The sequence below is a fragment of the Hippopotamus amphibius genome, chromosome 1 (assembly GCF_030028045.1).
Source record: "Hippopotamus amphibius kiboko isolate mHipAmp2 chromosome 1, mHipAmp2.hap2, whole genome shotgun sequence".
Classification (NCBI taxonomy): Eukaryota; Metazoa; Chordata; class Mammalia; order Artiodactyla; family Hippopotamidae; genus Hippopotamus; species Hippopotamus amphibius.
This window is the reverse complement of record NC_080186.1, coordinates 99,745,809-99,761,377: the sequence shown is the minus strand read 5'-3', so window position 1 is coordinate 99,761,377 and position 15,569 is coordinate 99,745,809. Positions and strand designations below refer to the sequence as shown.

The window sequence follows — 15,569 nt, the reverse complement described above, 5'->3', positions numbered from 1 at the left end:
AAAACTACGTGCACATACAGGGAACTACAGTCAATATCTTGTGATAAACTATAATGGAAAAGAATACGAAAAAGAATATATATATATATTAATAACTGAACCACTTTGCTGTACGGTAGAAATACACACAGCACTGGAAATCAACTACTTCAATAAAATATTTTTTTTTTAAATGGACCTCCAGATGGAATTTCTCCTGCTTATGAACCACTCTAAGAATGCAGAGAGAACTGTCTTCCTGGGAGTGGACTTGAGATAGAGAACCCAGGTCTAAATCCCTTTTCTTGAACAAGTGGACTCACTTGTCTTCTATTTCCTTCTATTTCCTACCACAAAGGGCAGTCTGGGTCAGGAGGCCAGGTTCCCTAAGGCCAGTCAGGCAGATTTTCTTGCCTAAAGGGACTTAAATCACCATCAGTCTCCTTGTGGAAAAGTACAAGTTTTCCCACAGATCATGAAGTGTATAACTAATTGATCTCTAGGGAACTTTCTTTCTCCCAGTAACTTCAAGCTTAATTGCAAGATGTCATAGATCTATGGGGTCATCCTTAGATTCTAAAAATAAATTGAGAGTGTTGAAAAGTCAAACAAATAAGACAACTGCCAATCTCTATTATAAGCCAGACAAATTTAATTTAGAATAGTATGGAATCTTCCCATTATTAATATAGAGGCATGCCACCAACAACTAAATTCCTCACAGCCCTTTGCTTCTACCCCTACCCCATCCCCACCCCCATCTGAATTCATGTAGATCCCACTTCAAGGAATACATGTGACACAGCACTTGCCAAGAGTGTACAGGTTTCCTTGTTGCTAGAAGATAACTCCCATCTGGGGGCCCTTGTACTGAAGACTACATTATCTCTCCTAGCCACCTTTGCGTAGCACAGAAGTGAGACAGCTAGAGGCTCCCAGACGAACTCAGGCTAATCCTTGCCCACACAGCTTAGTAAATATTTATTAGTGTAGCACACAAGATGATTTTCCACATGTTGACCTATACCAATCTAATGACACCATTTGAACGTAATGAGTCTTCAAGGTATTTTAATGCTATCCTCTTCTGCAGAAAGGATAGTAAGGAAACCTTTCTGGAGGACACTGGGCACAATTTGCGTCAAGAACTTAAAAGTCTTGGGATTAGCAGATGCAAACTATTATATAGAGAATGGATAAACAACAAGGTCCTACTATATGGCACAGGGAACTATATTCAATACCCTGTAATAAACCATAACGGAAAAGAATATGAAAAAAAAGTATATATCTGTATAACAATCACTCTGCTGTACAGCAGAAATTAACACAACATTGGAAATCAACTATACTTCAATAAAATAAATGGAAAAAACTTAAAACTGTCATCCCACTTCCAGTAATCTAGTCTAAGAAAATAAACACAAATGCTATGATATACGCATAAGAATGTTCATTGCAATATGTATAATTGTGAAAAAAAGGAGCACACAAAATGCTGAATAAAGAGTCTAATTAAGGTATACCCATAGGATAGGGTATTACATGACTACTTAAATGGCATTTTGAATAACATTTAATGATACAAGAAAATGCTCAAGATATTAGAAAGTAAAATGCAGGATATAAAACTATATACAGTATTACCCCAATGTGGAAAAAATATTTAATATATTTACATGCACAGAAAAAGACTAGAAGAAAACAGTTGATGTACATGGAGAAATTCTCACTCTGATGTTTTCTTCTTTACATTTTATATGACTTCCAAAGTTTCGTATTTTATAGAGAGAATTTTTTTTTTTTTAAAGAACCAGTGGCTAAGAGAACCAATGTTTGAACTATCCATCATGGTAAGCACTGAGCTAGGAATTTTACCAATTATCTAACCTCCATAGAAATTAGGAGAGGTAGGTATCTCAGTCCCTGATTTACAGATGAGAAACTGAGACTCTGCTATGGAAGCCTGATATCTTTACTTGCCCAGGTGCCCTGGATTCAAGCCCAGGACAGTGCCCATGTTCCCTGCTACCCTGCATGCCTCACCTGCTACAGCTCCTAGTGGGTCCATGGGAGGCTTACAGTGACGGTCACTGACAAAACTGAGCTGTATACAGCTTGCCCAAGAAAAGGCCTTATTTTGCTTTCTAAACTCTTCATATCTTCCTCCAGAAGTAGACAATTCCACCCCCGCCCCGGACAAGAAACAGAGGCTTCTTCATTGTGAAGGCTTGAGGCTCCACTGTGAAACAGTTTTTATCCATGTGCCCAGCTCCACATGCTATGTCCCCTGAGACTATGGTATCTGCTGTCCTGCTTATTGGTTTGGCATTTTGTCAGGCAGTGAGCAGAAGGACAGGGCAGAACTGCACACCCCCACCTCTTCCACCAGCTGGCCCCTCGGTCTCTGCCCTGGATACTAAAACAAACAGGCTGTGTCCTCTGGCTCCCTACTCAACCCAGGGATGGAAGAGGGGGATACTGGGTGGGGGGGGGGCAGCAAATATCCCAGCTGTGTGAATAATCAGGACTATCTGGCAGCATATTTGATCTTTTGTAACCTTATTTCAGCCAAATAGTCAGGGCCTGCAGGCAGCTGGGAGGTCCATCCCACCCTAAGCCTAATGTTCAGCTGAGTCCCAGGACTGCCTTGGTGAAGGGTGCCCAGTCCCCCAGCTGGCTCTCTTCCAGGTAGGTCCCCAGGGACACTACCTGCAAACTCTCACTAAGACAGAGGTGGAATTTTTCTCCACTTTGTCAAGGATCTTCATCACTTCCTGTTCTCTCCCAGAGGCAGAGACAGGAAGTGACTTGGATGGGGTCACAGCCAAAGTCAGTGACATTCAGGACTGGAAAGTGCTGCCTGGGTCATCACGTTATCATCCTGTACCAGACTCTAAATTAAAAAAAAAAAAAAAAAAAAAAAAGAACTGCCTGAGGACTTTTATCTAATGAGACAGAAGGGGACGTGGGGAATGACACATGACACACAAAACAATGGGAATAAACTGGTCCTTTTTGATCAGACTCTATCTCTTTCTGCAGCCATACAAGAGGACTGCATGTTCAAAAAGTTTGGAGAGTGGTTAGGACTCTGCTTCCACTGCAGGGAGTAGAGGTTTGATCCCTGATTGGAGAACTAAGATCCCTCATGACACATGGCCAAAAAAAAAAAAAAAAAGGTTTAGAGAAATACTGAGCTAAACAAAGTTAAACAGATTAAGTCACTGCAGGACTTCTCAGAACCTTTAAAGTACTCACATACACTGTAAAGGGGTTATAATGTAAAGTGTTTCTTAAACACAAGTCAATTGTAGAACTAAGGATTCCATAGGCACTAGGATTCCAGTGAATATACTCTGAGAAGTCTTGTTACAGGTGGGCATGTAACACAGAAAAGTAAGGCTCCAAATAAGCCATCAGCCACTATCTTCAAAAGTGCAGTGCTGGTGTGGCGCTGCCATTTGTTAGTGGTGGAAATAGAAAAAGTCCTAACTTTGAGAATAAACAACTCGATGAGAAAGATAAGAAAAAAAAAACAACAGTGCAGTTTTAGATCAAACAAGGTTGTCATTCTGTATTCTCCTATTTGTACTTGAGCAAGATCTACAGTGTTTTTCCACTTGCTGGTCAAAGCCCCTGGAAGAGAATCCTGCCTGGAGAAAGTTCACTGGAGTCAGAAGGTATTTGAGTGCCAGGCCCCTGAACTCAGGAGCCAGAAGAGGGGCAGCCTTGCTGCTGCGAGACAGGGGAGAATCCTGGCCCATCCAGGCTCTCTCGTTCCCTGTGGCTGCTGAGCCTGCACTGTCTCCCCTGGGTACCAAGTAGGGCCCTACACTGATTTCATCCCCAGTTTCCGGAGAGAGAAATTCCTCATCTGTAGACCTTAAGTGTGCTGAGGGGGCAGTCAATACAGTCACCATCTTCTGGGACTTGGAGGAAGGGACTGTCCCCTTCCATTCTTTGTTGCAGACGTCTGGGACTGACTGCTTCTTGATCTGCAAAGGATGGTGGGAGGGCTGCTTCTCAAGCTGCCCAGAAAGATTCTCGTTCTTGGTCTTCTTTGAGTCCCTGTCAGCTTGAGAGTGACCAGTGTTTTCCTCAAGGGATTCAAACACGACACCCTGGGCTCTCAGTCTCTTTAGCTTCCTTTCTAACAACAGCCAGAGAAAACCCGGATTTCTAGAAGAAGAACTCATATACTGCTGTACAGAGTCTGGAATCAAGGGCACAGGGAGCCTGGGGCTTAGGCTGTCCTGAAAGTAGTCCCTATAGGGTCGTAGCCGGACAATGGGCACCACCTGGCAAGGCCTCAGTGCTGCGACGAAGGCACGGAGCTCAGCGTAGGAGGAATGGTCAGAGTAAGGGATGATGTGGATATCGGGGTGGGAGCGGTAGGTTTTCCGGCTGGTGGGGAGGATGGCAATGGTAGGGTGGGTCTGGTTCCAGCGCAGCATAGCAGAATGGCAGATCTCCATGCAGTCCACGGCATGGATGCGGCCAGCTTCCTCCTCCACTGTGAACACATCTGCCAGGCCCAGCAGCTGCACCAACTCCAGGCGCCGAGGACTCAATACCACCCAGGTCTGAAACTCCAGGGCCAGCTGCTCCAGCAGCGACTCTTTTCCCAGGCTATAGAGTCCTGAATATGTTAAAGGGATTGGGGAAAGGAAGAGAAGGAAGAGAATGAAGCTATTAGGGAATCCTAATAAGTCAACCAAAGGTTTAATAAAAATACACAAATTAATGGGACTATAACCCCTGATTGTCTATCAGGAAGGAGGCGACAACTGAGCTGAGGTATATGGAGGATGGGGTACGGAGGAGTTTAACACAGAATCCACTCATTCATTCAGTTCCACAAAGTAAAGCATCTACCAGGTGTGAGGCACTGTGAAAACAAACAAAAATCTCAGTCCTCAAGGAGTATAATCTACTTGGAGACCCAGAAACAATGCATGGTAGAGACACGCACACAGTATTACGAGGGCACAGAAAAGTATCCCCAGTTGATAGAGTTAGGGATAGCTTCCTGAAATCGACAACTTAGTTAAGTCCTAAATGATGGGTCCAAGTTAATTTGGCAAGGGGATGCTAGAGGACATTTTAAGAGAGGGCATGTCAGTGTTACCAAGGTACGAAGAAACTGGCAAGTAATGACACTAGACAGATGAGCACGGGCCATATACTAGGGGGCTTTGTATGTACTGCTGGGGAGCTTGGATTTAATTCTGTAAGTGAAGGTAAGTCATTGAGCAGTCGGAAGCAGGAAAATAGCTAATTCTAATCATAGGATTCATAGGATCAGAGCAGGGCTTTAGAAAAAAAAGTGGCAGCAGTATTATTCAAAGGCCTGAATGAGAATATACTGAAAGCAGAAGTACTAGTTAGAAGGCCCAAATAGTACTTATAGAGAAAGAGATGGAGGCCTGAATTTGACTAACGGTTATGGTGACAGATATGGGAGATGTTGTTCAAGTAGCTGTTCTCAGACCTTTTCTGAAGGTGTGTTTCAAGTCTACAAACAGCCTGTGAATTCCTTTAAAGAATCTCTATTTCCCTTATATCCACCTTACTCCTCATCATCTCATCATGGTTCAAAATCTCACTCTTTGGGCACAAATGTAGCTGATTTTCTTTTCTCTCCCCATCCCCCCCACCCCCCACCTTTTTTTAACCTCTTCTAGGCCCTTAACTACTAGACTGTAAGCCCTCATATTTTATTCATTTTTCTATTTCTACTGCTTATCACAATATGTGGCACAGAGTACAGGCTTACTGTACATCTGCAGAACTAATCAAGCCCTACTACAGTACCCTCCGAGCCAGCTGTGCTTCTCTGCGAAAACTCTGAGTTGAAAACTCCAAGAATAGTTGGACTGATATTTCTTCATGAGTAGTCAAGCAATCCTGAGAGGGAATAGCTGTCCATCAATTTGGTAGTCACTCTGGAACGTATACAATTTTTTTTCAATGCCTTTGTTTAAATCTGTTTTGAAACTCCTTTCAGAGTTGGGGCATATCCTTTTAAAGTATTCATCATGGTGGTAAATCTTTTTCCTTTTGTGCACTTATTACATTTTGGAAACAATCAAAAAAGTCATTTGTAACTAAATCTATTACATTTTTAAAAATAAAAACCGATTTTCATAAACTATCTCGAAAGGCAATCCCAAGAATCCCCAAATGTTCTGTACTGTTGTGGAGTCACTAGAACAAGCAGACAGCTGGGTTTTCAATGTATCTAATTGCAAGCACAACACTCACTTGAATATCTACATTCTGATAAACTTCATTCACTTTCTAACAAATATTTATCAAATGCCTCTATCAGGCATTAACCTAGACATGTGGGATATATCCATAAGAGAAACAAAGAGTCTGCCTATTGTGAAATTTACATTCTAGCAGGGGGACAAAGATAATAAAAACTAAATACAATAAACACATAAATTATGGAATACACTGTAAGGTGATACGTGCAATAGTGTCCCTCTCCTCCTTAAAATCCTTCAATAGCTCTTTGTCTTAAGAGCCATAGTTGCATTTAGGATCAAGTTCAAAATGGCTTACAGGCACTTCAGCCCCTCCTGCCTTTCCAGCCTCCACAACCACTGTGCACCTGTCATACTGCTTCTTCTCTGTTCCATAAACACATAAGACTTCTTCCCACCTCCATCCATGCCCTCAAGGGATGTGTGTGTGTGTGTGTGTGTGTGTGTGTGTGTGTGTCGGGGAAGGGGGGATAGACACTCAACAATAAGCATCAGTATATTAAAACATATAGAGAAATGGGAAGTTGATGAGTACTATGAAAACATGAAAAAACTGAATTGGTTTAAGGAATCAGGAGTTGGGAATGTGGGAGTAGGGACGGTGGGCAGGTTGAAATTTTAAATAATGAGGTCAGGGTAGGTTTCATGGAGAAAAGGAGATCTGCACAAAGACACGAAAGATGTGAGAATCCCCAAAGAACCTAGATTCACTAGCTCCACGAATGAGAGAAAAAGGGAAGGAAAGCCCTCACCAATTTTTATGTTATGTTGTGGGTGCTTTCGAATGAGCTCAACAATCTGGTGGGCAGCTTCTTCTTGGGAAGGAAGAACCAGGGCTGGGTTGCAATTGGTGTTGTCTAGGTATAAGGTATGGATCTGCTTCCCCAGGCTCAGAGCTGGCTCCTTCAGCATGGACGGTGTATACCGAAAATCACCTGGAAGAATATATGGGAGGCAGAGTCAGAGACAAAAGCATAGAAGACAAGCCTCTCCCAATTCTAACAACAGATGGCCATTTGCATACCCACCTGTTGGGAAAAATCTACTAGAGTCTAGCGATGATCAATGTAGTACAGCTTCTTTATGGAACTGTTTCCATCGTGCTCCTCTTTTTTCATTACTCTTTGCAAAGTTTGTACCCTTAAAGAGTGGGAAATCAGTTGAGAAGGTCACTGTGCTCACGTGGCATGAAGCTAGGAGGCCTCCAGACTTCTACTACTAGTCAAAGCTGCTCGAGAAAAGTACTGCTGGGAATTGCCTGGTTGCCCAGTGGTTAGGACTCCGTGCTTTCACTGCCAAGGGGGCGGGTTCAATCCCTTGTTGATGAACTAAGATCCCGCAAACTGCAGGGGTTGGCCCAAAAAAATTAAAAAGTAGTATCTAGGCTGGGAAAGTGGGAAGGACCCCTTCAGAAGCCCACCTGTGTAGAGGATGGTTCCAAAGTATCCTTCAAAGAGAAACATGACAGAGCCGGGGCAGTGATTGGCATCGATGAGGGTTACGGTCATGGTCTCTTGCCCAACTTCATCTAGAGGCAGGACGTGGCTCTCACCAACCTCCAGGGCTCGGATCCACTGCTTAGATACCTGAGGAAACAGTTGATCATTCCAGGGAACACAGACTCCCCTCCCTGACACTCCCTGGATCAGAAGCTGTGATGGGGATTCCCAAACAATCCTTTCCTCCTCCCACTCTCTACCCCACCCTTCGCACAAGTTTAAATTAAGAGTCCAGAGAACAAGTCTAGTCAGCGATTCTCAAACTTCCCATATCACAATAATCCTTTGAGGGACATCTGTTAAAAAAATTCCAACCAGATTTCCAGGACCTGCACTGGCTATGTCTGCTGAATCATATGGGGGAGGAAGGAGGCGCTGGAGAATCTGTATATTTACTCAGTACGTTAGGTGGATTCCTATGACGAGGTGAGTTTGGGAAACACTGGCCTAGCTTACGTGAAGGGGTAGGAACAGTTTCCTTGGCTGGACTAGAAGTCCTCCCCAATTTATCGTTGAAACATCCCAAGCCGGCCAGTTTAAAACTACACTCCTATTCTGGGCTAAAGATGAATTCTGGATTCTCGCTTTTGTAAAAAAAATCAGTCCTCCTGGCCCCTCCTCTGTGACTCCAAGGCTGTGAGAGATTGGAAGTCCCCACCCCGATGCCGAGACCATCTCTTGGAGGCCGCCTCCAGCGCCCCCCCCCCCCCCCCAATACCTGCAGGTGACGGTGTAAGAGGTAAGCGGTGATTGGGGAGCAGTAGAGGGGCCGGGTCCAGGTGCTGGACAGACCCGCGGTATGGTCCGAGTGCATGTGGGACAAGAAGAAGAGCCGAGCGGAGCCAGCCCGGCGCAGGCTCCAAAAGTCCACAGCGATGGGCGTGTGAGGGATCAAGACCCCGTTCATGGTGGCGGGGTTGGAGCGTCACCAGTGGGATCTTCATGGGCACAGAGCTCCTGCGTGAGGCTCCTATGACAACGGCGCCCTGAAGAAAGTCATGCTGGGGCAAGAACAGGGCCAGAGACCGTAAGGAAGAGCCAGCCCAGTGGGGGAATGAGTGACTAGACTGGGCAGAAAGAAGGAAGTGACCGTGCCGCGGGTAGTCGGGGGTGGAATGGCAAAGCGCAGAAGGCGCGCGACGGAGCGCCACTCCCCCCAGGCGCGCGGGACCAGGGGCCGCGGCCCGGCACTCAAAGCGCGCGCTGCTGGGCGGAGACAGGCCGAGGGAGCCGATTTCCGATTGCCCGCCGCAGCTCCGCCAGAGGGAGCCGCGCGGCTGCGCCGGGAGGTGAGAGGTTGGGGGAAGGGCATCCTAAGGTCGGGATCCAGACTGCGCTCGGCGATCGCTGGAAGAGAGTGATGGGCAGCGGCTCGGCGGGGTCCCTCTAGAGGAGGCGGGACTTCCGCAGAAAACTTGATTGGGCCTCCTGGTGACGGCAACCGCGTGGAGGCGCAAGAAAGGCTGGCACTGGAGAGGGAGGGGTCCACGGTTTGTTGGCTGCCGGGCTGCAAATCCGGCCGAGGGCCTAGAGGTTGCGGGAGAGCTCTATGGGCGGAGCGAACCAGCCTGCAGGTCCCGGGAAGGATCCGCAGAGCCTAGGGTGGGCCTCGCCCTGGAGCAAGAGGGTCGAAGTGCGAGTGTGCGAGGGCCTGGCTCTCGGCCCTGGGGAAGCCAAGGCTGGGGCGAGATCGCTACTGTCGTCTCTTCACTGACTGACCTTTCCTTTACCCAGGTCCCCACATCAGGGCTAGAAGGAGCCCACGAGTTACCTAGGGATCTCTGGGAACTGCCCCGTGACTGTTCCAGAAGATGCCGTACCTTGGCTCCGAGGACGTGGTGAAGGAGCTGAAGAAGGCTCTGTGTAACCCTCACATTCAGGCTGATAGGCTGCGCTATCGGAATGTCATCCAGCGAGTGATTAGGTATCACCTCATGCCCTAACTCTCCCATTCCCATCCCGATCCCCATCCCCATCCCCATCCCCATCAGGGCTCTCTACCCCTGGCCGCTCAGAAAGAGTAAATGAACTCTCACACATGGCAGTTCTATGATTTGGTCTTCCTGCTTCTCTGGAGTGCCACCTAAGTCTCCCTTAAGGGACATATTTTGCTTCTTATACTCAGCTGGGTGGTTTCATCTATATGTTGAACCGGTATTGCTGACTTCCAGACCTATATCTAGCACAGACCTTTGGTTTTTTTGTTTGGTTTTTGTTCCTTTTTTTATCGTCAGACCCTCACATCCTAGTGCTTACTTGGCATTTACACCTGGATATTTCTTCAAAGACATGCAAAATAGCACCTGCATCCTTCCCCGCTTCCCAAACCTGCTTTTCCGCTTCTATTTGTGGTGGTGAATGTCGCCACCCAGCTAAGCAAATGTGGCAGTCAGTTTCGGTGACGCCTGATCGTCACTGCTCAAGTCAGATGGTATGGGTTCATGGTTCTAAATATCCACCTTCCTTTTTTTTAATTGGCATTGCTGTTCTGGCTCCTTTATTAAAGCAATTGCAGTAGCTTAGTAGTAGGTCACCTTGGCCCCTCATTTCGGCCAGGTTGATTTTCCAACATATGAATTTGTCACTGTAACTCTTGCCTATAGCTGCAGATCACAAACTTAAGTATGCGCAAAAGTCCCTTAGGGTGCTTTTTAATAAAATGTAAATTTTTCATCCAATCCAGTAATTCTGATTTCAATAGGGTGGGATGGAACCTGGGAATCTGCATATTAAATGGATATCCCATCTAATTCCTGTAAGAGATCACAGTTTGAGAAACAGTAATCTACAGAATAAAGTCCAAATTTCTAATCATAGCACCCAGGGAACACCCGGTTAATTACCTGCAGACTCTCAAAACAGTGTACCAGTCGTGCTCATGTCCACATACCTCATAGTGTGTATCATTACCTATCTACTACACCTGCCTGGGGCTTCTGCTCTTTGAGCTCAAGTATTATTGCCTCTGTGGAAACATTTTATGACTTCTTGGCAGTGTTAGATCTCCTGATCCCCACTGCACCTTGTCTGTCCCTTCTGTTATGATACTTATCTATCATTCCCTAATTAGTGGTGTTCTTGTCTGCCCCCTTGGTAGAGTTTGAGTTCCTTGAGATCTGAGACCATGCCTTCTTCAAGATTATGCCCCCAGAACATATCCCTGGAATGTAAAAGCTGAATGTCACTGGAATGTGCTAGGAATTCAGTAAGTGTTCGTCAAATGAATAGAAGAATGTTTATTGCAGACCCATGGTGTGGAGTATCGTGTGATGAGAGACAAGGTAGACCTGGTTGGTTGCCTCTAAGAGATCATGATCTAGTTGGATATCCAGGACATGTATAAGTAAAAGGTTTTCTGTTGTAGTTTGGGGATTATGTATTTTACTTTTTCCTGCTATGTGTGTTGGTTTCAGGCACATGACTCAGGGCCTGGACATGTCTGGCGTTTTCATGGAAATGGTGAAGGCCAGTGCCACTGTAGATATTGTTCAGAAGAAGTTGGTTTATCTCTACATGTGTACCTATGCCCCCCTGAAACCAGATCTGGCTCTCCTGGCCATCAATACACTGTGCAAAGATTGTTCGGACCCTAATCCAATGGTTCGAGGGCTGGCGCTACGCAGCATGTGTAGCCTCAGGTGAGTACTCTCTTCCCTTCCTCTATCTCAGTGGCTGATGAGTTCATGTGGTCATTGGACAGGTTCTTAATGACGACAATTTATTTGGGCTCCTTAATACTGGGGAAGACACTGTTGTAACCAGAACTCAGGTTTTCGGCCATTGCTTTGGTTTAAAAACCTATATATGTGATTTCATTAAAGAATTTTTCTATCCCCACTCTCAGTGAAATATTTGTTTATTTATTTATTTATTTATTTATTTGGCTGCACTGGGTCTTAGTTTCAGCACACGGGTTCTTTGGGATCTTCATTGCAGCATGCAGGATCTTTTTTTTTTTTAGTAGTGGCATGTGGGATCTTTTCTTTAGTTGTGGCATGCAGGCTCTTAGTTGCGGCATGCGGGCTATTCAGTTGCGGCATGCGGGCTCTTAGTTACAGCATGTGGAATCTAGTTCCCTGACCAGGATCGAACCCGGGCCCCCGGGAGTGCAGAGTCTTAACTGCTGGACCACCAGGGAAGTCCCTGAAATAAAGATTTCTAAATATGTGTTGTGTGTGTGTGTTTAACCTGCCTGTGCAGCATTATCCCACGTGAAAAGTGAAGTGAGGCTCTTTCAGTTTGGCAGCAACTTTCTCCAGTTTGTTGGAGAAGAATCTGACCAATGCATATTCAAACATCTACTAAACCCTCTGTTAAATGACTAGGGGCTAAATTATGTCAAAACTAGTACTTAAGGATCTGGCTGACTCCAGTACTTGTTGCTTAGGATGCCTGGTGTGCAGGAATATATCCAACAGCCAATTCTCAACGGTCTGCGGGATAAGGCTTCGTATGTCAGGAGGGTAGCAGTCCTTGGTTGTGCCAAGATGCATAATCTTCATGGAGACTCTGAAGTGGGTAAGTTTCAGTATAATCTATTGTGATTGGTATTTATTTGTGCTTCCATTATATGACTTTGTAAAAGATTATGTAGCTTTGGTAGAAAATAATAATGTGGCCCTACTTCCATATGTCTCTTTTAAGTAGGATGCAGGGCTTGGTATTTTCTGAGATTAGAGAAATCCTTTCTTTGGGGCCCAGGTGAGATCCTTTGCACTAGCTACTTAGAACTATTTGGAAATGGCAGGTTTTTTTGGCCTTGTACTTTGTTACTGCCTTCGTTATTTTTGTAGCAGGAAAGTTCAGGTTTGTCTGCCTGGAACTTTTATTCTGTCTCTATCCCCGTGACTCTGAAGCTTTTATTTATACGAGATCTTTGTTCTTTTTTATAGATGGTGCCCTGGTAAACGAATTATATAGTTTGCTGCGTGACCAGGATCCAATTGTGGTTGTGAACTGCCTGAGGTCTCTAGAAGAAATTCTGAAACAGGAAGGAGGTGTTGTCATCAATAAGCCCATCGCCCACCATCTCTTAAATCGGTTTGGATGCCTCTGTGCTCTTTTTCTCATGATCAGTCTGCATCCTAGTGGGATCTTGTTGATGTGTTGAATGAAGGAGTGGTCTTGAACAACTCCTGTAGCATAGTAAAGAAAGTTCACTGTAACTATTAACTTCCTCCTATTTCGTAGAGAGAATTTTTTTTTGTCTTAATGTCTTTTGGTGATATGGAGAGGTGGCAGAAAGATCCTTTGGGGATAGGTTCTGTCCTCTGCAGTCATTATGTCCCCCAAACTAAGCCATTTGTATTATCCTAAAATGTAGAGAATCTGGACCTAGGGTATAGTGATCATGCCTTTGGCCTTAGATGAGTGTGCATTTGTAGTATAAGCTCATCTTGGAATTTAAAGCCTTATTTTGTGTGAACTTTAAGTAGCACATAAAAGAACAATTCAATTATGGCACAACTGATTTTCAGGAATTCTCCCCCTTTTGTGATGAACGGATGACTGGTGACATGGCAGTAGCATGGAGGTGGTCCTGATTTTGTTGCTATGACAGCACTTTTGTTTTCTTTTTGGATAGAATGTCGAAACTGGACCAATGGGGCCAGGCTGAAGTATTGAACTTTCTGCTACGCTACCAGCCCCGCAGTGAGGAGGAGCTGTTTGACATTCTCAATCTGTTAGACAGTTTTCTCAAGAGCAGTAGCCCAGGTGTGGTGATGGGAGCCACCAAACTCTTTCTGATCCTGGCCAAAAAATTCCCCCATGTGCAAACCGACGTGCTTATGCAAGTCAAGGGGCCTCTGCTGGCTGCCTGTTCTTCAGAGAGCCGCGAGCTCTGTTTTGCTGCCCTCTGCCATGTGCGCCAGATCCTGCACAGTTTGCCGGGTCACTTTAGCAGCCACTACAAAAAGTTTTTTTGCTCCTACTCGGAGCCCCACTACATCAAGCTCCAGAAGGTGGAGGTGCTGTGTGAGCTGGTGAACGACGAGAACGTGCAGCAGGTGCTAGAGGAGCTTCGAGGGTACTGCACTGATGTGTCCGCCGACTTCGCACAGGCTGCCATCTTTGCCATAGGTAGGTGTCTGTTGCTTTTCCTTTGTGAGAGCCTAGACCAGCCAGCTGAAAAGCTGTGGAGCCCCAGAGAGCAAAAGGGAATGAATCTTGCTTCAGAGGCAAAGTATCTCGCACCAAACAGTTGGGTGAGTGGCTACAGACAAGGTGGGGAGAAAGGTTTTTGTGGTCAAGACTGGTGTTTCCATATCTTCTAGGATACAGACTACAGGTGACTCAAACTGCAACACAATTTATATTGCCTGTTGTTGTCTGTTATCCAAAATGCTTTTCTGTATATCATCTTCCCACAATCTTGTGAGGCAGTCAAGAAAAGTGTAGACAAGTGTTATTACTTTCATTGTAAAGATGAAGAAACTCAGGCACAAAAAGGTTCTTAAGTCTCCCAAAGGCCATATAGCTCCTGAACTGGGACTGGAACCCAGCTTTCCTGACTCAAAGTCCTATGAAAATTGAGCGATCGTTTATTGAGCTACGTGTTATGCTGAGTGGACCAACACAGAGTAAAACCTCAGACTTACAGACCTTTTCATACTACTCTGTCTAGAATTTAAAGGGCTAGAGTAAGTCACAAAATGAAAGCAGCTGGGGAGCTAAGTTTTGGAGGACTTCAAGTAGAGGAGGAGAAGGAACCCTCATTTGTAGAATAAAGCATGGTTATTTTTAAGGGCAGGGAAGAGGGAGCAAAGAGGGGAGTAGAAATCCTGCAGTCTGGAGGCTGCTGCCAGGTGTCCCCAGCAGGAGTATTCCTGTACAGGTGCGCTGCAACAAACTGCTTGCCACATAAATACCTTTGTTACTAAAAGTTTTCAGCCTTTTTCAATGGGGAATTCATTTTTACCGAAGTTTCCTTAGATTCTTATTTCATCAAGCAAGGGGTGAATTTTGTTTGTTTGTTTTTTGTTTTTGGTATTTCTGGTCCTCTTGGTCTTTGGCTGGTGGAAAATTATTTTACAGTGAGGTGCTAGGATTTCATTTAACACTTTTTTCTGCTTTCACTTCCTCTGTAGGTGGCATCGCCAGGACCTACACAGATCGATGTGTGCAGATTCTAACAGAGTTGCTGGGGCTTCAACAAGAGCACATTACCACGGGTAATGGCTGCCTTTCTAGGATTTATTTTTTTTTTTTGTCAATTTCCCAGCCAATAGTAGTTGCTCAAAACATATTTGTTGTTGAATAACAGAGATTTAAACTCTTCTTTGCATCATCATCTGTGGCCATTAGAGAAGCAAACAGATCTAACAGGGTAGGCCGTCTTCAGGTTGCCATGAGTCTACAAGGCTGTTGTATAGACCATGAAGGGTGCCAAGGCGACCTTGCTTGTTATTTCCCCACCTTTACCCCTCTTTTTGCTTTCTGGCAGCGTACTGTAAGCAGTGGCTTCCTGGGCTGGGACTAGGGGGAGGCAGGCACGGTGCCTAGGATGCAGACATTTAAAGAGGCACTCACTTTTATACAGAGAATGGGTAAGCAACATGGTCCTACTGTATAGCACAGGGAACTATATCAAATATCCTATGATAAATCAGAATGGAAAAGAATACATATTAAAAAATAAATGTCTGTAAAGAGGCACTCACTCTCAGGTTTGTGCAAGTGCGAACTCTGTGTGTCTTCTTAAATTTTACACCCCAGCACCTTGCTCGCTTCACCATAGCCCCAGCCCTGGTAGCTCCATTTATACCGTCTTCAGAGCATCACTCGACAACAGCACACCCCCACATTTGTATATGGC

At 45.2% G+C, this 15,569-nt stretch overlaps 2 protein-coding genes across 8 annotated transcripts in view; one reads left to right on the top strand and one right to left on the bottom strand.

The window, feature by feature from the left end:
- Nucleotides 1–1,538: 1,538 nt before the first annotated feature.
- Nucleotides 1,539–9,090, bottom strand: DCLRE1B (DNA cross-link repair 1B). Its single transcript, XM_057703485.1, has 4 exons — nucleotides 8,472–9,090; nucleotides 7,675–7,840; nucleotides 7,007–7,189; nucleotides 1,539–4,621 (listed from the first exon to the last, which is right to left on the bottom strand). Exons 1-4 carry the CDS (start codon nucleotides 8,658–8,660, stop codon nucleotides 3,537–3,539), a joined length of 1,623 nt encoding a protein of 540 aa, XP_057559468.1. The 5' UTR covers nucleotides 8,661–9,090; the 3' UTR covers nucleotides 1,539–3,536.
- Nucleotides 8,028–15,569, top strand: part of AP4B1 (adaptor related protein complex 4 subunit beta 1) — a 15,490-nt gene continuing 7,948 nt past the window's right edge. For 3 of the 7 annotated variants that reach the window (XM_057703124.1, XM_057703046.1, XM_057702868.1), the window contains exons 1-7: nucleotides 9,059–9,355; nucleotides 9,488–9,677; nucleotides 11,167–11,391; nucleotides 12,141–12,271; nucleotides 12,646–12,793; nucleotides 13,338–13,834; nucleotides 14,842–14,925. In XM_057703124.1, coding sequence (XP_057559107.1) covers nucleotides 9,565–9,677; nucleotides 11,167–11,391; nucleotides 12,141–12,271; nucleotides 12,646–12,793; nucleotides 13,338–13,834; nucleotides 14,842–14,925 — 1,198 coding nt within the window. In that variant the 5' untranslated portion in view covers nucleotides 9,059–9,355; nucleotides 9,488–9,564. Of the gene's footprint in view, nucleotides 8,180–9,058; nucleotides 9,387–9,487; nucleotides 9,678–10,850; nucleotides 10,959–11,166; nucleotides 11,392–12,140; nucleotides 12,272–12,645; nucleotides 12,794–13,337; nucleotides 13,835–14,841; nucleotides 14,926–15,569 lie in introns of those variants that run through there. The other 4 variants (XM_057703202.1, XM_057702955.1, XM_057703281.1 and 1 more) reach the window with 4 other exon arrangements.

Excerpts from the sequence above, each read along its gene's own strand:
- DCLRE1B (XM_057703485.1), bottom strand. The coding sequence starts at position 8,660 with ATGAACGGGGTCTTGATCCCTCACACGCCCATCGCTGTGGACTTTTGG. Across the intron at positions 7,190-7,674 it reads TGGAACCATCCTCTACACAG|GTGATTTTCGGTATACACCG; the intron begins GTGGGCTTCTGA and ends ATATTCTTCCAG. Across the intron at positions 4,622-7,006 it reads ACAACATAACATAAAAATTG|GACTCTATAGCCTGGGAAAA; the intron begins GTGAGGGCTTTC and ends TAACATATTCAG.